The 21586-nt window shown below is 32.2% G+C and overlaps 3 protein-coding genes across 3 annotated transcripts in view; 1 reads left to right on the top strand and 2 right to left on the bottom strand.

The window, feature by feature from the left end:
• Positions 1-2140: 2140 nt before the first annotated feature.
• On the bottom strand, positions 2141-7791 carry LOC119837824 (golgin subfamily A member 7). The gene is made up of 4 exons (XM_038363597.1): positions 7472-7791; positions 6508-6660; positions 5607-5754; positions 2141-5243 (listed from the first exon to the last, which is right to left on the bottom strand). Exons 1-4 carry the CDS (start codon positions 7622-7624, stop codon positions 5212-5214), a joined length of 486 nt encoding a protein of 161 aa, XP_038219525.1. The 5' UTR covers positions 7625-7791; the 3' UTR covers positions 2141-5211.
• A 4967-nt stretch (positions 7792-12758) lies between these two features.
• Positions 12759-14037, top strand: LOC119837805. The gene is made up of 3 exons (XM_038363568.1): positions 12759-13325; positions 13395-13541; positions 13780-14037. The coding sequence occupies exons 1-3, from the start codon at positions 12848-12850 to the stop codon at positions 13959-13961; spliced, it is 807 nt and encodes a 268-aa protein (XP_038219496.1). The 5' UTR covers positions 12759-12847; the 3' UTR covers positions 13962-14037.
• A 2106-nt stretch (positions 14038-16143) lies between these two features.
• LOC119837873 overlaps positions 16144-21586 on the bottom strand; it is a 33247-nt gene continuing 27804 nt past the window's right edge. The window contains exons 5-11 of the mRNA XM_038363655.1: positions 20958-21100; positions 20431-20528; positions 20094-20169; positions 19769-19856; positions 18613-18768; positions 17960-18132; positions 16144-17302 (exon numbers count right to left, since the gene is read on the bottom strand). Coding sequence (XP_038219583.1) covers positions 17158-17302; positions 17960-18132; positions 18613-18768; positions 19769-19856; positions 20094-20169; positions 20431-20528; positions 20958-21100 — 879 coding nt within the window. The 3' untranslated portion in view covers positions 16144-17157. The remainder of the gene's footprint in view (positions 17303-17959; positions 18133-18612; positions 18769-19768; positions 19857-20093; positions 20170-20430; positions 20529-20957; positions 21101-21586) is intronic.

Here is a 21586-nt window from a genome sequence, read left to right as displayed (position 1 = left end):
ACAGATTCGAAATTCAAATGTAATATTTTTTTATAATTAAGTGTAACAGTATTTATGGCCAGACTAAGTATAATAGGACGTAGACTAAACGGAGAACAATCTTTGGGGGGCATACCAGCATCATTCTAGTTCTTACTGACATTATAAATAATTATAAAGATAGATAGATAACACTTTATGGCACACAAGAATTTACAGGAAAACATAGATAAACACAAACAAAAGAGAGAATATGTACAAATGGCGGTCTTATCGCTAGGTAGCGATCTCTTCCAGACTACCATATAAATAATAAGAGAAACATTGTAGAAGAGGGTGAGCAAAAATTAAGGTTTTAGAAAAAAAAAAAAAATAGTAGTGATTTCTGTTATATATACTTATACACTGACGTAAAATAAATAAACTTATGATGAATTAATATTATACATATTTACAATGATTATCAAACATATAACAATATATATTATAATAAAAAGCAGTGGTGGCTCAGTGGTGAGAACCTTGGACTTCAAAATCGATACATCGGGGTTCGAGACCGGGCGAGCGTGCAGGAAATAAATTGATTTTTCAATTTATCTGCGCATGAAGATAACGTCACCACTGCTTAAGGCGGCTGCGGTGAAGGAAAACATCGTGAGGAAACCGACATGTCCGAGAATCAAAAAAGTTTGACGACATGTGACATCTGCCAACCCGCACTTGGCCAGCGTGGTGGATTATGGCCTGAACCCTCATAGGAGGCCTGTGTTCCAGCAGTGGGAACATATATGGGCTATAATTTTGTCTGTAGATACATAGACCACTTTTTACCGCGATGAAACACCTAATTCCCATGGAAGTTTCCTCTGACCATACGGGCGAAGCCACGGGCAAATACCTAGTATATCTATTAATAAGAGAAACAGGAATTATATACATAAAACGCAACATTATTCAAACATTTATTTTAATAGTACTTAAAATAATTTTGCAGTAACATTTAATAAACACAAGTTTTAAATATACAAGGGAATATATTATGATGGGATGGGACGGGAGGGATGATAATATGGGATGTGACGGGTACCCCCACAAAAGACATTTATACAAATATGAAATGAACTAATTTATTATAGCTATCAAGATTTACAATGCAGACTTATCGTATAAAGGGTATATATAATGCCTTGAAACTGTGCTTTTGCAATCGATTGTTAGTCTCTTCATATTGAAACTAAAAAAAAAATATTTGTCACGTGTTCTCTCAAATTAATATTAGGAAGATATTTAACTAACGAAGAAGCCATATCAACATTAAATAAAAGAGAAATAATAATAATAAACAAAATTTATGACAAGAATACTTGTGTGAATATTCATAGATTAATAAATGTATTCTATACCTATGATTAAAAAACTCAATATTTGTCGTATAATATCGTCGATATCACGTTATTTTCAATCAAGACAACATATGAAAACACTAGCCCGCAACCTCAAACAACATCCATTTTTTACAAACTTTCATCCCCAATTTTGTCACCATGGGGGTTCGTTACAAACTTTCATCCCCAATTTTGTTACCATGGGGGTAGAATATATCAAAATCCTTTCTTAGCAGATAGATACCCACAACATATAGGCTATCTGTATGCCAAATTTCAGCCCGATCGGTACAGCGGACTGGGCTGTGCGTCGTTAGATCAGTCAATCAGTTCCGTTGCATTTTGTGTAATTGATTGCACTTATAAAAAACCCTTTTTGAAAAAACTTATTGACTGAGCATCCAAATAAGAAAAGTATAGAAATTTTAACATTACAAAGCAAATATGAAATTAATGAACGGTTTCGCCGGTTTCATAACTGTTGGATCTTCTGTTTAGCGTGGCTGTCAAATATAAGTACAAATAAGAAGATACTGATATATTTAACTTGAACCTTCATTTGTAGCAGTACAAATAGGTTGATACCTTTTTGTACTGCTACAGTACTTAGCTATAAGGTTATGATAAGTGTTTGATTTAATAAACAATTTTAATTTGAATTTGAATTTGAATAATGCGAAATATGTGTCGAAAGTTTCTAATAGACTATCAATGCCTCTATCAACAAATCGTGCATTGTGGACCTTATACTCTTAGGTAGCTAATGACACACGATATAAACAATATTCACAATATATTTAATTTATACAATAGAATTACAATTAAGACACTGTGTACATAATTCAATAAGTAATAACACAAAACACGAAAGTTCTTAAAATGTGCAAATCTCTTTTACCATGAATTCAGTTACGAAGAGAACCTACTCGTACCTGTACCTCTTTATTATTCAAAAATTAAACTCTTTTCAACGTCATTTATTCATATTTTTATACTATTTATATTTAAATGATACAATGAATAAATCGCGATTAAAATTCGTAAAGTCTTTAAATTTTAAATGTTTCATACTCGCGTAAAATCGAACACAAGACAATACCTTATTTTTATTGTTTCCCAACGGCCGGTTTCAATATAGGATCTCAAACCAAAATCAACGCATTAGGTTTCGCTCCTGTATAAATGTCATTGTCATTTCTTTATTTATATGTGCAGAATGGTAGCGACTCAGTAACGATGCTTTCAGAGGCGTCTTCATTAATGAAAGTTATGTATTGAAACCTAACGTAAGTTCTTACTGCTTGTCAAGTTTCATCAATGAATCTATTAAAATTTAAATATCAATATACGTAAATAAATTAACTTATTTGAACGTAATTGTTGCCATGCTAACGCCATGTCATTTAGGAGTCAAAATAGAAAAAAAAACTTAATTAAATTTTGTCTAACGTTTTAAGCTGATGTATTTTTTTTTCAATCATAATTTAAAGCCCCGAGACCTTGTAGATCTGGTTTGTAATTTTTAAGCAAACACGTGAACAAACACAAGTGCAATCTATATTATATCACCCGCGAAATTATAAAAACAATCATTCAAGGACATTTTTATTTCCTGTTCAAAGTAAACAGTGCCATTATAAAACCTCAGATAGTCACAAGTCCTTGTATATCGTATACAATCAGACACAATTTAAGTAAGCATTTTTAATTACCAATACTCGTTCCATCAGTATAATTTGAATTCCGCCGAGGGGTCGCGGTGGAATTCTAACAAGTACCCGTGGCCCCTTCACTTATGTGGCTCGATGGAACACAGTGGGGTTTTAGTCGGTAGGAATCCGACATAACCCACGACCTCTTCCCCGGGGGCCGTGGGTATCTATGTAAGATTTCTACTATAAAAATAAAAAAAAGTATAATTTGAATCAAACCAAAGCCCGTTACCATGGTAACGCTGTGATTGTGTTACGCATTTAAAACGGCAATGTTTAAAGGAGTACGATTTTAATAGGCCCGAGGGCTTACATGTTTAACATAGCAACTTATAAGCAAACCCAAGTGCAATTTACGTGTTGCATCATCCGTACAATCAGTTAAATTAGTATCAAAGTGAAAAGGCCTGCTATAAAAATCGCTTAAGTATGACTCAAATAGTCTATCTCTCTAGAATTCTAACTTTAATGTTTTTTCCGTTACGTCAGTATATATATCTATTCCTCTCCCAAATCTAGTCAAGTCCGTTTACCAATGAAATCGTATGTTCCTATTATTTATAACACGGATAAAAATCGTCAAAGCTTTTACAACTTTCGATAATAAAACAATCTCTTGTAATCAGTACTTCCTTTTTACTTTTACCTATTTGTTTATATTCAATTATATTACGGTCATAATATCATATTTTTTTACGTTAACCAATCAAATTACTAATGTTACACTTCCAAACACAATCCACCAATAGCAGCGAAGTATCATTCATGCTACTTACACTAGACGATATTTCATCGTACCGATTGAAAAATCGTCACGACAACGTCGCAATACGTCGTTACAACAGTTTAAACCATCATTATTACTCCTAAGTAATATTATCATGCATACATTTTTATACAATAATATAAATTATAATTTTCCAAGATTAAAATATTTAACTTATCGGATCATACACAATGTCCATTCAAATGGAAGATAATTTTGGCAAGGGAGTTCTCCATACATTTGTTTTGATAATAAATATAATACAACTTAATATACCTTAGCTAATATTTAAACCAATCGAAAAAGGCATTCCATAATGACGCATTTTGCTAAATAACAAGGTAATTCAATGAATTTCGTATTTATTACAAATAATCGAAAAAACAATATAAACTATAATGAAAATTAACGTAAGTATTAGGTAAAAAAAAAGAAAAATAAGTCCAAAAAATAATCATATTAGACAAAATCCCGTAATAATAGTAAAATAATACTGGGCTTTTATATTATTCTATTTAATTGCCTGTATTGTATGTAAATGTATACATTATCAAAAGGAGCAAAATGCGTCACTTGATAATTTTTCATCACAATAAATTATACACAATAGATGACACATTGCATTAGAGCTAATTGGCTTGTTAGACAATCACTAAATCTTAACTAAAAGTATTAAATGCTAGCACTAACAGAAGTACAACCGAAACACCAAATGTCACTTTCATGTCCACTTAGGGGCTTATGATTGGTGTAAATTGAACTCAAGACTGAATGGAAGTGAGACTGAAAATCAGCGCTGAAGTCAGCATATGCTGTGATGTTGTCAGTCATAGCTGAAAAACAGTTTCTGACGTTTTTAACGATACTATAAACAATTATAATATTATTATAATCGCCAAATTTGGCAGAATGTGTATGTATGTACGCAAAATCACGGAACGGATTTTGATAATACTTGGCAGTGATTAAGCTCTTTTGTACAAATAACATATTAGTTTACGGAATCGCATGTAACTAATAATATAACTGAATTTAAGACTTTTATACACATTTTAAGCGACTTATTTTTTCAGCTATGTGTGTGCTGACATATCATTTAAATATAAGTGAGATTGATAAAAAACCATGTGTAAAAACGTCTGTGTTTTAGATTTTTTACATCTATATTATTTACAAAATTGTATACCATTAAACTCACTACAAAACTAATGTGTATATCATTATTAATTACTGAGATACTGAGATATGAGACTATAACAAATTTTCAAAACTACCCTCAAGTTGAGTTCAATTCACACTCATATTATAAGCACCATCAAAACCAATACTTTGACTGTTACATAAAGAACTCCCTGTTTTCTTGCGGTGGTCAAGTGTGCCGTAGCTGTGTTGTTGAATTACCTGCAATTATAGTGTGATAATTTGTAGCATTTGTTATGGACAGTCTTTTATATTTTTAGTCATAATTATACACAATTATTATAAACTAGCTGCGCCCCGCGGTTTCACCCGCGTAAGTCCGTATCCTGTAGGAATACCGGGACCTTTTCATCCCGCGGGGCACAGTTAGTACTTTATATTTATAGTAACTCTAGAAACTCTTCTAGAAAATACTAAAATTAGAAATTGACTAACTGATGTGTATTAAATAAGAAGGCCATCTAGTGTCAGTTACCACAAACATTACCAATAGAGTATTAAAGACCAATCTTTTGGTGTTATAAAATAAACTTAATATAAAACAAAATCGAACTATGCAATTACCTGTAGGGCTTTGACAGTTGGGTACATCAATAATAGTGACCTCTATCACACGTAAACCTCTTAATATTGGGTCTGTTAAGTGTATTCCTCTCGGATTGTAGACCCTTTCATTCTGTGTTGCAATGAATTTTGATATTTTTCGAAGATGCTGAAACATGTTAAGAAGAACTAAATAAAAAAAATATTAATCATTAAGGTTCCATTGTAAGGCATTTAATTTTTACATTCTGTGTTATAATGTGCTATGTATTAGCAAATAATGCATAATAAAATATTGTTTAAAGATACTTTAAAACTATAGGCAATATGATTAAAAAATATATTATGGCAGTCTCACATGTGACACAAATCATAATATTTACTTTTATCATCAATTTGATAATTATCTTTCCACAAGGTGTAATATAAAGTTAAAATGATTCATAAATGACAATATGATAGCTATAATTGACAGCAAAAATGACAAAGAAAGAATAAAAGTCCACCTGTCCTATTTATTTCTTTTTTAATATCAGAACAACATAAATGATTAGTTGTGAAGTAAAGAAAACTATTGAGATTTAAAGTAATGTGTAATGTAAATAAATATAATTTCACAATATGTAATTAATCTCAAATATTGGTATAGTATAATATAATATCCTTCATATTTATTATCTTATGTAGAATGACAACAGTCATACAATTAATAAATTAATATTTAGTTTTCAGTTTCATAGAACTCAATACAAACGTTTTAAAGAACAGAAAAAGCACACATAAAACTGAAAATTAGAAGAATACCATAGTTGGGTTGGGATCATGAGTTGTCTAGTGAATGGATGAAGGAACAAATCCCACTCTATCTATGTACATATCTATGTACATAGGTATGATAAGTTTTTTTTTTTCAAGGGCTCACCTTTTCATAATGCGTCTCAGTGCATATATAAATGAAGTATGCTGTAAGACAAGCGAGGCATCCTTCACAGTAGGTACTGCAGTCTGCCGTCTCGGCCATATCAAAGTGTTCGTTCAGTCTCTCTATTGTGTATTCAAATGTTTGTCTATCTATCTGTAAACAATGTTGTTTATTGTTAATTTCAATAAGTGTAAAAAACAATAGTAAATGTAATAGAAAGTTTTATTATTCATTTTGTTCATTTAATAATAAAAACAAAAAACAGAATGCTATTTCAATATATTCACAGGTCTGGAAACAGTTTAATACTAAGCACAGTCCTTGTGTGCCTTACAACAAATTTTCTGTTTCCTCCTTCCTGTGACTGGAACCCAGCACCTGTATACTACAAATGAAACACTAACAAGAAGTGGTCAAGTACAAAAGACTTGACATTCATAAGTTTACACTTGACCATTTGGCATTGTAAAGCCCTCAAAGGACTTACTCCCCGTAGCGGGAATAAGAGGTTATTGACAGCTCATATATAAATCATATTAATACCATTGTTCATATGTAAGCAGATACAGTAAAAATTTCATTAATATTAATTGGTTAGAAAGATTCAGTGCATTTGCATATCATGTTAATAACTCTGATTTGAATAATTTCACAAAGGTGTATATGAACATTCAGTCTCTGTCTAATATCTGCTTTTAGTAGAAGAAAGTTTGTATATCAAAAATGTTTAGAAAGTACTATACCTATTGTAACAACATTCTAATCTAGATTATATACAGATGTGAATTTCTGAGTACTTTATAAACACAAATATAATCCTTATATGAAACTTATTAAATTTTCTTTCTCAAGCGCTAAAAATCATTCTACCATTTTTATTGATGTTTCACTGTCCACACCTAATAACATCAAGGACATTTTTAAGGCGTGTTGATATCTCATAAACAAAATATATCTAACTTACCCTATCTTCGAGTTCTGGAGGAAATCTGGTTTGGAATTTCACTGCAGTACCTTCAGAATAGTCCCTTTGGATAAATATTTTAATACCCTGTTGTGTAGGTGTCTGTTGACTACCTGGTGTGTTGGGCCCAGAAGGAATCCGATTGTTAGCCATTATTATTACTATTCACTTCAATTAAACACAAAGCACATTTATTTAAAGTACACAAACAAATTGTCTGCTATGATAAAAGCATGCTGTGTATAGAGAAAGAGAAATCTTTAATTAATTATACAAAAAACTCAAATACTTTTCTCGTGATTTCTCTGAATACACTAAGTGACGTGACATATGAGGAATGACATTGACAATTACTTGTTTATGGAAAGAAGAGCAAAGATAAATGTTACGTTCATAATCATATCAATATGTATAGAATATTTGATGAAATAATTTTTCCAATATTTGACTAATTATGACATTTAAAGAATAGTACGTATTGTTAAATAATTGTATATTTATATTATTATTTTTTAAGACGTATAGCAGCTTATGTATCCCAAAATAATAAATTACTGGACTTGAACTTATTGGGTCGGTACATAGTACATAGTAGGTATATACTAGATACATATATAGTGTATTCTTTGCTCTAACTCAAGTAAAGTGTAAAAAAGAGGAAAAGTATGTACAAGTAATAATACGATTTTTTTATGGGTAACAGTTTGTATTGTTGGCGTCTGCTAAAGACAGTCAAGTGCACCCTTACTCAAAAAATATTTAATGTTTTTTTGGCAAGACTGAACTAATATGGCAGGTTTATTGATTTATGTGTTAGGCTGTCGGCGCCAAATTAATATTCAACTAGCGAATGTAGCGAAATCGGCCTGAATAGTTTGTCGTCTGTCGAACGCTAATCAATTATTAAAAATAATATAATTCGCCTTTAATCTCATTCATTCCTTTAGTAATGGAACCCTTAATATATCTACGATACAGTGATCGGGATCCTTGTAAGACCAATTTCCGGCCATCCTCCTGTCTATGTATAACCTTTTTACACCACTTAAAAAAATAAATCTTTTCGATTTTTCACTGTTTTTGAAATACAGCGGCGCGAGCGGAAGAGATACATTCTTACCGGATAACATAGGCTATATAATTTTTCGTGACAGTCCTAGGCAAAGTCCGCGCTAGTTTATTATGTTTGTATTTCTACTATTACCTTTTGTTATTTTTCTAACATTACAAATTAATGCTAACATGCGTAACACACAACCACACCTTTTTTTAATCATAAATCATGTTCATTGAGTTAAACTACGATATATTATGTTATGGGCTATAGAAGAATTTACATTTTTTTTATCTTTTTTAACTTGTTCTTAGAAAGAAGATCATTTACGAAAAGCGTCTTACTTGAAAAATACTTATAACATTAAATAATAAGTAGACTATTAACGTACAGCTGATGGTCTGTCGATCGAAGATGATGAAACACAAAAATACGAATTTTTGTAATATTTTTAACTGTTCCAAGTCTTTTTTATAGACGCAAAATAATTTGGCGCTATTTTTTGACAGTCCCAGTATCGCATATTTAAGTTACACAAATATCGAGCCGTTTACCCTATAATGCATGAGTGTGTGAGTGAATGCAACGATATACAACGTGGAAACGCAGTATACGCAGTAAAAATAGGGTAACATTGATCCTGGCGCTTGATACAAATCAAAGAACCCTTCCATTATATAAAAGAAAGTGACACCAACCATTGCGTTCGAATTCCTTACGTAATACAGGCCGCATTTCTCATATATTTCATTCAAGTCATATGCTTTAGTGAAAGATGTCGCAGCAAAACGGATGCTAATGATCGTGATTCGTATATTAATTCGGGGGCATGGATACTACCGACTTTGTAGTACCACAGATCACGTATTGAACTGGATGGAGCATCGACAGTATTATAGGGGGGTACTTAAAAAAAAATTGGTGCAACATAAAAAATAAAAAAATATGTACTAGGTTGGGAGAAGTGAGTCTTTATAAATTCTGTTATATATTCTACTACTACTACTACTATAAAGAAAACTCTACTAATATTATAAAGAAGAAGAATTTGTATTTTTGTTTGTAATGGATAAACTCAAAAACTACTGGATCAATTTTAAAAATTCATTCACCACTAGAAAGCTGTAACTTCGCTGAGTGACATAAGTAGGCTATGGCGCTATGTCGAAGCCGGGGCGAACAGCTGATATTTTATAAAACTTCTCACGAAGATAATATTATTTAACTGTGTTCTTAAATTGAACAGGTATAATTAACTGAAAATTTGAACACTGGTTAGAATAAATAAACTATTTTGTGCTAATAAAGAAATTATCGAAATGATGTTTTCAGCGTGTCATTGATTATTAAATGAGATTTTCAGGTACTGACTACAAATAAAAGAAAAAGGGAATCAGTTTGTTTGAGAATGCCAGTAAAGTTGTACTTAACCGGCTATTATTTAAATTTGACTATCAATATTGAAGAATTAATATCGGATTTTAAATGATTGAATCTTAATTTTTCAATTAAGATAAAATGAGAGTTAAATTTTTAAATTACTTTGTAATTATATACTGCATGAGACGTGAGTTAACCATAAACCCAAAAAAATACGATTTACAAGAGTCCTTGCGATATCTAGTCAAATTTATTCTGTGGTCGTAACAGCTGATTACTAAAGCGGCGTCAAGATACATAGTTTGTTAGGTCGCTGGTTTCTTTAGATTAATAGAAAGTTAATTGAACAATTTTAAGGAGTAACGCATGACGTTTGAATTTTATGACCCTGTGGCAGGAACTTTCAACCGACTTAAAAAAAAAAGAATGAGTTTTTGAGTTGAGACCCTCATTATTTTTAGGGTTTATCCTAGAACTTTCGAGTGGGTGAACTGATTTAGATGGTTCTTTTTTTATTTGAATACTGGTGCCTCCCGAGTGACTCATTTAATTTTGGTACAGTTTTGACAATATGAAAGCGGTTTATTTTTTTTAATAATATTTTATGTATACCTGATAGTTAGTTCTGATAATAATTCTGTTTTTGATACAAGAAAATTATTATTATATTGTATTGTGGTAAAGTCAATTAAGATTCTGAAATGTTTTAGAATCTTCTGTAGCTATATGAGCTACGCATTAGTGTCTGCTTCAAATGTTACTTTTAAGACGAAGTACGTAACTGCGTTAACTAAAATGAGTTATTCTTAAAACTAATTAACATTATAGGGAATCTGCATTGAGTAGACTTTATAGACTAATCTTGGACGACAAAGTTTACTATTTGGGCGTGGCGAATAACATTTCCTATAGTATAGTAAGTGTCACACTATAGTATGACTAGTCATATATCAATCCCTAGGGATTGACTAGCAAAGAGATAAAATTAGACCTGTATTTTTTTGCTTTGTAAAAATCTGGTTATAGAGAAGAAGTATTTTATATAAAATACTATTCAATTCATGAAATGAATCGCTTAACGTATTGGCGAAAGTAAAACTCGAGAGAGGCTCCAAAAATTCGGCAATCTTTAAAAATAAATTCGTCGAGATCCTTATGGAGAGAAAAAATGTACCGCGAGTGAAGCCGGGGAGGAACGGTTGGCTATTAATATAACAATGAAAATGCATCGCTAAAACATATGTAATTTCGGGTCGATTACAGTGAATTGAATACATATTTTGTTTTTACTAGGTTCTATCTTATTATCAGGATAAGATTTGTGAAAAAGAGCCAGAAAATATCAATCTTAATAAAGATGACTGTCAAAGCACGATTAGGTACATTAACGTATGTTATGGATATTTATAAATATTGTTTAACAAGAAACAAAATATTTATACTGATACACATCTATATTTTTGTGTTGTCCCATATTCAGGATTAAAAAAATATTTTATCATATACTACAATAGCCCTTGCCACCTCCCAAAGGCAATTGAATACTACGATAGCTTATTCGGAAAAACGGCGTGATGTCAGAATTATCTCAAGAAACTGAAAACGGCTTTTCTACCGCCCGTTCAAATCTTTTATTTATAAAGTGTCTTAGTTTAATTTTATTTAAATTAGGCATGGTTTAATTACTTGTTTGTTGACAATTTACTATACACTACAGACCTGTCTATTTTATTGTAAATATACAGAAGTTGAAATAGTATTTACGTTTCATTTTTTTTTTAATGTTGCTTTACGGAAATTAGAGGTGACTAGATTTTTCTATTTGCCATTTTCAAAGTCATTTCACCACGAGGACTAATCCAACAAACTGTTATAATCCATCCGGTAAGGAAATTGCTCCTAGTTCTAAAATTTTGTCATTTAGTCCCAAAAAATTTATAAAGTAAAAGCAAAAAACGCACTTAAACGGACGCGGACGGATCAGTACAAAAACATTAAAAATAATCGAACATATATAAATTACTAGCAAACCCGGCGAACTCCGTTTCGCCACCAGATGGCTTCGTTTTTCCCGCCTTTCTGTTGAAATTTTTCGTGAATTTTCTTTGCTATAAACCTCACGGAGCCCGAGACCTTTCCAACGAATGCAAAAACGTGGAAAACGGTTCGTGCGTTTTGGAGTTATAGCGTCAGGAAGGAAAACACGACTTATTTTTATATAGTAGATTAATGTTATAATATATGTGTTCTTTGATATTATATTGTTATTGTATTTCTCTTAATTCGGTTTATGTCACATGTGAATTATTTATGCATATTTCTCACTATATTAAATCGTTTAATTATATTATTGTACATAATGTATTTTGTTTTACAACAAACATTTGAATTAACTTTAAAGTATTGAAAATACATATAACCTTCTAATTTCTAATCAACATGGCAGGCCAACAGGATAAAATATTGCTACGTACTGCTTTAATTTACAGACCCAGTCAATATCCTACATAAATTTTACAATCTTCCAGCTGTTATCAATAAGAATCGATTATAGCGCTGGAGATTTAAAAAATTATTTAATTACAGTTAAATCAATTATTTTAATAGGATTATAAATGTTACTTATCAGATTCGTGAATAAAATTACGTACACTATTGAACCCTGCAACCTGCAATTAAAAAGTAACGATCAAAGATCGTTATGAAGCCTTCAACTAACACTTATCAAACTTTATTAGCACTGACTCCCGTAATTAAAATGTACCTCGAGCGATGTATAGCACTTGCACCTCCATCGCCTCGCACCTTAACATATTCGGACCCCACGTCACGTATTAATGCCAGTATATATACCGAGCCCTGAACTTCCCTGGCATACATTGTGACCGCTTATCGGACGGCAGTCAGTCGCATCTGCCGTCAAGTGCTAGAACCAGTGCAAAATGTTTAAGTTTGTGGTGTTATTATCGGTGGCGGCGTTCGCTAGTGGCCAATCGGCATCCGGACTCGTTAAGAACATTTACAACGAATGTTTGAGTCAATATTCCGTGGAGTGTGTGAAACCGAGGACCCTGGAATGGATATCCCAAGTCGCGAACGATGATGAGATCAGGATTACGGACAATCTGTCCATCATCAAGACCGCGATCGCTGAGGATGAAGCTGTCGACCCAAGGATGGCCAAGGATCCCACTTATGCTATCTTCGATAAAGTGGAGCGCTTCATTGATACCCATTCTGTGAGAGTGAAAGTACCTGAGGAAATTGCCCGCAGTGCCGCTTCTGAATACGTGCCAAGATCTCTCCTTGCTGACCTTCCTTCTGAATTGGCCATGCCTCTCGATGGAGAAGAGGAGGTCGAGACATTCGAAGGCAGGAAGAAGAAGATCAAGCTGCCCAAGCCTTTGAGAATCAAGAGCAGTAAGTTTCTTACATCTTGAATTTATAGCACGTAAAATTGCAAGGTTCTTATTATATGTTTGTTTTCAGAACACGGTTTCATCAAGAAGGTGCTCCTGCCTTTCCTCCTCGGTCTTAAGTTCAAGGCTTCGGTACTGGTTCCCCTGGCTCTCGCTCTCATCGCTCTGAAGACCTGGAAGGCCTTGACTCTTGGTCTTATCTCTCTTGTTCTTTCTGGTCAGTATTACACTACAGTATGAATTAAGAAAACATTAAAACTAGCAAAAATTTTAACTTTTTCAGATTTGCTATATTTTTAAGATATATATGTATACATATATGATTGTAAGTTTTATGGTTTATAATAACAATTAAAAGTTTCCTTCTTCAATAATATATAATGCATTATAACCAGTTAATTTCCCTATAAAATCTTCTCTAAAATATCTGATAAATAACATATTCTTATTTACAGGTGCCATGGTTATCTTCAAGTTCACGAAACCCAAGGTTGTGAACTACGAAGTCATCCACTACCCACAACACCACGTTGAGCACCACGTAGACCATCACGCCCCAGCCTGGGACGCCCACGGTCCCTATCAGGCACGATCATACGAAGACGCCCACGACATCGCTTACTCTGGCCAAAAATAACTCCCATAGCTTTAATGTAGACGGACCTCTGACTAATTTATTTATTTATTAAATTATTTATTGTTTACCTGTAAATAAATCTGTATGTAAATATGCTATAAGTTTCAAATTTATTTGGCTGATATTTTATTGGTGTTTTTCCCTTAAGAAAAACGTCTCCATCACATTTACAAGTCACGCTGTCAGATTCAATAGCAATATGAAAAAAAATTTAACAAGCAACATGGCGAGAGTGAAAAATGTTTGGTTCATCATTTGAAGACTAAATAGATATCAAAATGCTAAATAGATCACATTATTTAGTTGCTAAATATCTAAAAATCTCATTTATATTCATTGCACAACAAAATTCACATCATGTACATTTAAATCTACTTCATTACTACGGTATCAGCGTCCTGTGCTCCATCGATTTCATTGTCCTGTAAATCTATCATCCTGTCTCCGTTATCAAACGAATGAAAATGCTCTTTAAATTTACGAACATTATGTACAGGGAATAATTTAGTAACAAGCATTTGATTATGTTTATTATCTTCAGTAATCACGTCTTTTATTATATCGTTTCCACCAACAGAATCTTCTTTTTTGATAGTGTTTATCAAATCAGGTTTATGGGTTAAATTATTTATATGTTTATTCGCACCAGTCCGTATTGCGATTTCATTTGATTTCTTCGTCCCATTTTGTATTTCCTTGCCACTTTCAATAGAATTAAAATTCAAGTCGCCTGTCGTGCCTTCCGATCGAGGTAAAAGTATTTGATTAGAAAACTTTTTGTATATATCAGAACGTTTTAAAGGATTCATTTTGTATATATTTAAGAGAACGTTGAAGTTTTCCATATTGTTAGATCTCTTTATTCTTGGATATCGAAGATTACAGCTAGCTTCGCTCAGTATCTGAAAAGTGTAATATTATTTTATTTGGCTAATTTTAAATTGAATATAAGACAGACACGTTACTGTGGACACGTTGTATACTGTTTATATTACAAGAATAAGGATTTTCGATAATTTTACTTGCGATATTGCCTATTAGTTACCCACAACATTATAAAACAGCAACATTTTTTTATGTTACAGTCGGCAATGGAGCTGGTGGGACGCCTGATGCTAAGCGCTACCACCGCCCATGAACATTTGGAGAGGCATAAGGTCCATTGCATACCTTACGCCTCTACAAATGGATTGCCGACTTTTTGAGAAGGGATTAAGAAAGGATTGGCGATAGGAATAAAGGAAAGGCCTGGGAAGGGTTAGGAAAAGGATATGGGCCTCCGGCTCCCCCACTCACCGAACGAAACACAGCAGAATACTATTTCACGCCGGTCTTCTGTGGGGGTGTGGTACTTCCCCGGTGCGAGCTGGCCCAATTCGTGCCGAAGCGTGCTCGACTACCACATACAAAAACCAACTGTTTTCAACCAACAACTGATATCAAAAACCAACTATGTACTGATGCAAACATTTTATAATAGAAGACTTGATAAACTTGGACTTGGTCTATAATAACGGATAAAGAAATGAATTTTTTCTTTGCTTTAAACAATTCAAAGCATTTTAATTATACCAATGGGATTAAATATGCAATAGTTATCAACCAAGCTACACAATAATTCCTTTTTTTATAATATCAATTAACAATCAATCTGTATGAAAAACAGCATCATAGGTACTGAATATTAATATTTATTATGGTAAGGTACTCACTATGACTACTAGAACAGTTATTTCACAGGCCTGTGTTTTCATGATTCACGTCAAATTTCACAAACCACTTTAGAGGTTTTACTGTTTGTTGCAATGTTTTCAAAACATGCGATTAGCACCATGCGATAATATAAGTGTTGTACCCAAGCTCACTCAAAGTGTATATAATTTTACATAATATTCCCTATGTAAGTATGCTTAGATCTCTAAAACTACACTTCGATCTCTTAAATTACGTTTCGAAGATTTAATTTTGATGTTAAATTTATTCATAGATTTTATCGTATAAGCTTTTATATATAGATCTGTTATATTTATGTACTTATGTTAAATTGTAAAGGGATAGCAATAAAAATGTACAGATAGGTAGTTTTAAATAAATAATTTAATCGTTCAATAAATTACTTAAAAATTAATTAAATACACAATATAATTAATAAATAGTTAACAGAAATAATTTTCTTCATAGCTTCTCAGTACAAAATACAACCCTTTAAAATCAACATCCGAGTATAATTTAGAAATTTAGTGCAAAAGAGACAGCTTCCGATGAAGTATACCATAGATTATAGATGTTTATTAATATAAGCATAAATATTTTCACTGCGTTTTAAAAATACCTATATTTTTTATAAAAATATAAAATTCTAGAATTAAAGTTTGAGCCCCATGCCTAATTAAAATAAATATCTACATAATAACCTAATTCTATTGTCCTAGTGACTCAATGGCTCTACAGTAAAAGTAATTGATTTTGCATAATATTGTAATTCCAATGTTCAATTAAATACAAAATGCAAGAAATCAAATAGAAATTAATTAAGATTTAATCCCTTACACAAAAACTTAATATTTTAGAATATTCCATACATACATATAAAAAGCCCTAATTTGTCCGATTGGTAATTTCGGAAAATCAATTTGTTAAAAAAAAGACATTCTTTTAAAATATTAGTGGTATGGATTTTTTATTCATTATTGGCTGTGTAGTATGTATGAAATGATTCTAAAGTAACGGTCCTACATCTCCCCCTTATATATTAAACCACCCACTTATATATTAAAAATAAATAAATATTATATTAGGTTATCATTTACACATTTTGGACTTAGCTGTGACAAAATTATACAATAACATTATTTTTAATAAATGCAATGTTCTATGTTTTCTGTTTAAGCAACAGTCTTTTAAAATAACTTTAGTCTTAAAGTTTAAAGAGTAAGTACCTAGTAAATGAGGTACCATTTGATAAAATTGCTTCTAACTAAATGTTATGGTCATTTACCTTATTCACTCTTCATGAAGTGTTTATACAAAATCTTTTAAAACTCATATTTACTACGTGAAATATAAAAAGAATATGACAACAACGGATCCATGTTCAGTCTACTTAGTGTTTATTTTTTCATGACATGATATGAATTTTATGTTGTTGGCACTTTCAGCAGTCACTTATTTTTTTTTAATTTTATTCAAATTGTTTTTATTTTTTATTATAATTTATGTTGCAATTGGGGTACAAAGCGTGACAGTCCTTCTGCTCCTGACCGTCTCTAGCAGCTTGCACGTATCTGTAATAACGCAGCGCCATCTTGCTGTCCGCCGGCGGTACCAGCTCACTTGAGTCCCTGAAATTTATTATTTATAAATGTTTGAATATTTCTTTACCATATATAAAATAATTCTATGCAGTATATAGCAATATTGTAATTAATGATTGATGATTTAATTATTTACGTTTGTAATGCTTTGCATTAGACTATTAGGCATTAAAGCAGAAAGGGATAACTCAAAAATTTTAAGTCGGTACCAAACTCTATTTTGATTAAACTATAGAAAGCTACATATATATTGAATAATATTGTATTTGGTATTTTTTTAGTTTTTACACTCGTGCGAGGTCTGAGCTAATTAAATATAAATGAAGTTCAATGCCCTTTTGAGATAACTTTAACCAGGTTAGACTCAATTTATATTAATTCATTGATAAAAATAACATAATTTCATTGGAACAAACGTAGATGTGTTTGTGCCAATGAAATTACTAGTCAGTATTGTAATGGATTCTGTTTTAAAGATATTCTGTATAATGGATTCTGATACTGGATAATAATTGAATGCTATTCCATTATAACCTAGTATCAGAATCCATTAAAGACTAAATCATTCATTCAATCATCATGCATACCAGTTATCATTCATTTGCCGCTTCTGTCAGTCATGCAGTGTGTTAATTCAGAGCGAATTTATTCCTTTTGTCAGTATGTTTATTAAATAACACTCACTTGCTAAGCTCATTAGATACCAGGTTACTATAAGGTGCGTGTTTGAAGGGGTCTCTATAAAGCACACACACAGCTCTCTCCTTGCAGCCAACGTCGGCTGCTCCAAGGGGATTCAAAATGACATCGACCTTTTCTAGAAGGGATCCATAGAATTTCTCAGCTGCTATCGTGTCCTGTAATATTCATTACGCATTATGGGAATTATTTTGATGCGAATTAAATTTAAAAATCGTAAAAAAATATATACTTAATGAAAATTTTGTTATTCATAATTTCTCAGATTCTATGAAGAATGTTTTTTTCCCATTAGGTAATATGTATAGAAACCACTCTTTTCATCATTTATCAAACAACTGATATTATGATTTAAGTCATTATACATAACTTTTAAAACATAATCTAGTAGTAATGTACAAAGAATCCCATAAAACTGTCTCTTATCCGAAGAATAAACTTTTCCTTAAGTTTGCAGATTTCCTAATTATTTACAATCAACCTCAATCAAATGAGAAGGTTCAACTGTATTTTTTGGATTTGTGTGAATTTTGATCATTCTTTTTTTATTGAAAGCTAGTGCCTTCCTGGTCCTTAAGTTTGGTCTAGTTCTGACAGTTTGAAGGTTGTTGTTAAAAATATTTGTTCTGTATACTCACTGGATCCTGTGCAGCCAATATCTCCTGCTGCTGCCTTACAAGTTCTGTCTCAGTTCGCACTCGGTTTGACTCGCTAAGCCTAGCCGCTGATACTCTAAGTAACTCGTCCCTCACTGGGGAAGGGGGTGCCTTCGCCGCTAGGGTTGCTGCCCGTATCTGTAATGAGATAACTAGCTGTCAATTAATGCTGATTACAATGGAATTGGTTTCATCAAACTCTAGTCCTAGTAGGAAGTAACCACAAAGTAGCGGAGCGGAGTTATAAAAAATCCAATTAATAAATAATAACTATCTTTTTTAGACAGGTATTTAATAAAATATGGTGCTATCAATGACTGTTTTTTTTCTTAACATTTAAAAGGTATAAATAGAGTTTTTTTTTTAATACAGATACTTAAAAAAATATTTGTAATAAAAGAAAAACCGGATTAATAAAAATTAATGAACTAAAGAAAGTGTAAATGTAATTTGAAATATTGGAACCAAATACTTTATTATAATGAACTGTCAATGGCAGATCGTATATATAGTAAGGATTAACTAGGCTACTTTTTCCCATGGGAACAATGGGACTCAAAGGGAAAATTCATCTTCACGGGTGAAATCGCGGGACCATAATATATAAATGTATTGTACTAATCAAATTATGTTATCTGTGGTCACGATAAAACTTCACATTCCCAATTTTTTCAAATTCCAATAGATGGCGTTTTTTTTTTGTTGTTTTCTTTCACCTCACCGTTAAAGCCGTGTACAGTATAATTTTATGATTGGATAACCTTTTTTAGAATACTATTTATGTATACATTATGTATTTGTCGTGTATGATATTATTGGCGTTTTATTATCGTGCTCTGTTGTTTAAGTCGCAATTCGTGGTATGAATTGTCGTCACCGAAAACCAGTGTTACAGAAACTGCCTCTGTACTGTGTACTGATGTGAGAGCCATTTTGGTATCATTATAAGTTTGTGTTTTCATTGCTGCATATTTTTTTGGTTCCATACTCAAACTCAAACATTCTGAATCGTCTTAACCTGATTGTTGATGATTTTAACATTTACCATCGGCTCGGAAAGCAGGTTCTACATAATAAAGGCTTGTCTATAATTTATGTTAGACATATATTATGATATTTTGAGAAATTTCATAATTACCAGCGCTTCCTTTTCAGCTTGTTCAGGATCTTGCGGTGACGTCTTTTTATTGCGATAGTACGGATTAGGCGGCGGTGGTCCAACAGGTCTGTTATACAAAAATTGAGTATTAAAATGTGGTTTATACTATAGAATCTACTAATAGAACAAAATTTAAATAATTGTAAAAGTTTTGTACGAGTAACGGTTGCTCAGTTGTTAGAATCTCGGAGTTAAATCCTATCTTTCCTACTAATATTATAAATGCGAAAGTTTGTAAGGATGTGTGTGTGTTTGTTGCTCTTTCACGCAAGAACTGCTGAACCGATTGCAATGTTTAACTTACCTTCCATTAGGCGCAGGAATTGCATTCGGAACATTATTGCTGCTTGCATATTCTCCTACGTTGAGAGATGCAGAACCTGAAATTTATATTAAATTCAATGTAAAATATTAAAATATTTGTATTATACTGAACGCAGGAAATATGTTTTTATGATTTATATCTAAGTATCTTTTTATTATCTATTTATTATTATCTTTTTTTTCGAATATCTGGATACAATATTTTATTACAGAAGCTGTACATATGGCGTTTCTAGATATTAATATGAAACATGAATAGTTTTCAAAAAATAACATAGAGTGATATGTTAAATTTTTTAAAAACATATATAAATTACCTGGCGGAAGCCCTAGTCCCCAAGCGTTAATATCGTTGGCATCGTTGGGATTAGGCTTGAAATTCGCGATCGCATTCCGATGGATGTCCGAAAGATATCTGAAATGTTTGATAAATTTTTATTTACTTATCTGTATTGTACTAAGCGAGCACAATAATTAATAATAATTTGTTATCTTTGCTATTTTCTATCTTTTCTCCATTTCCCATGCAATTTATTATTAATATCAGTTCATTTAAGCAAGCAAGCCTTAACAATATAATAAATGCGGGCATGGGGTACTTGATGATGCATTAAACTACTTCTCCACGGACTCTTACAATTGACGCTTTGTCTCTGAAGAACGTAATTTAATCTTTTCTTGGAATTATCTATCTAAATATTCGACAACGTCCAATTTTATAACTCGAAATAAAAGGAGAAAGAAGCATTTTAGAAACCTATCTATTGAGGTAGATAAAGAAGGCACAAACAAAAATTCTTACAAATAATATGTTATTTCTTCTACCAGGATTAAAGTAACTTACTCGCTACCAAGCCCGGGGCCAGACAGCTCCCAGTCTTGAGGGTAATGCTCGAATGCTGGTCGATGGTTCTCCACGTGGGGTTTCACTATCACAGCGCCATGGGGGGGTCCGTATACTGGGTGTGGTGGTGGGCCGTGGGGTTGCTGGTGACACGAGAATATGATGTGAAATACTTATTATATGCTAGTGAGGTGACAATAGAAAATAGAAAACCTGGTGGAAGCAAGAAAAATTATCTTTTATGTTACGAAATTGCGAGGTAGGATGTATGTATGTATTAATATTGTTATAGATAACAATTACTGACCTGTTTTATAACATATTTAACTGAAGCAAATAATTAAAATTTATTTTTTTCAGTTTTATAGCATTAAAATAGGAAATTTTGATACGGGTGGCCGAGAGGCTATGCTACGGTTTACCAAAAAACGTCGGTTCGAATCCCACCTCGTGAACGAATATTTTCTATTCTTTCACAATTTCTCATCAATAATTTAGTAAAATATTAACTAGAAAGCAGCAGTAGGTTGAAATTATTGATATTTATTATGAACTAGCTATCCGCCCGCGGCTATGCCCGCGTAGTCGCAGGAAACTTAGACCCGGGGTTTTTCTCGCATGTTCCCGTT

Source organism: Zerene cesonia, chromosome 29, assembly GCF_012273895.1.
Source record: "Zerene cesonia ecotype Mississippi chromosome 29, Zerene_cesonia_1.1, whole genome shotgun sequence".
Taxonomy (NCBI): domain Eukaryota; kingdom Metazoa; phylum Arthropoda; class Insecta; order Lepidoptera; family Pieridae; genus Zerene; species Zerene cesonia.
This window is presented reverse-complemented; position numbering and strand designations above follow the sequence as displayed.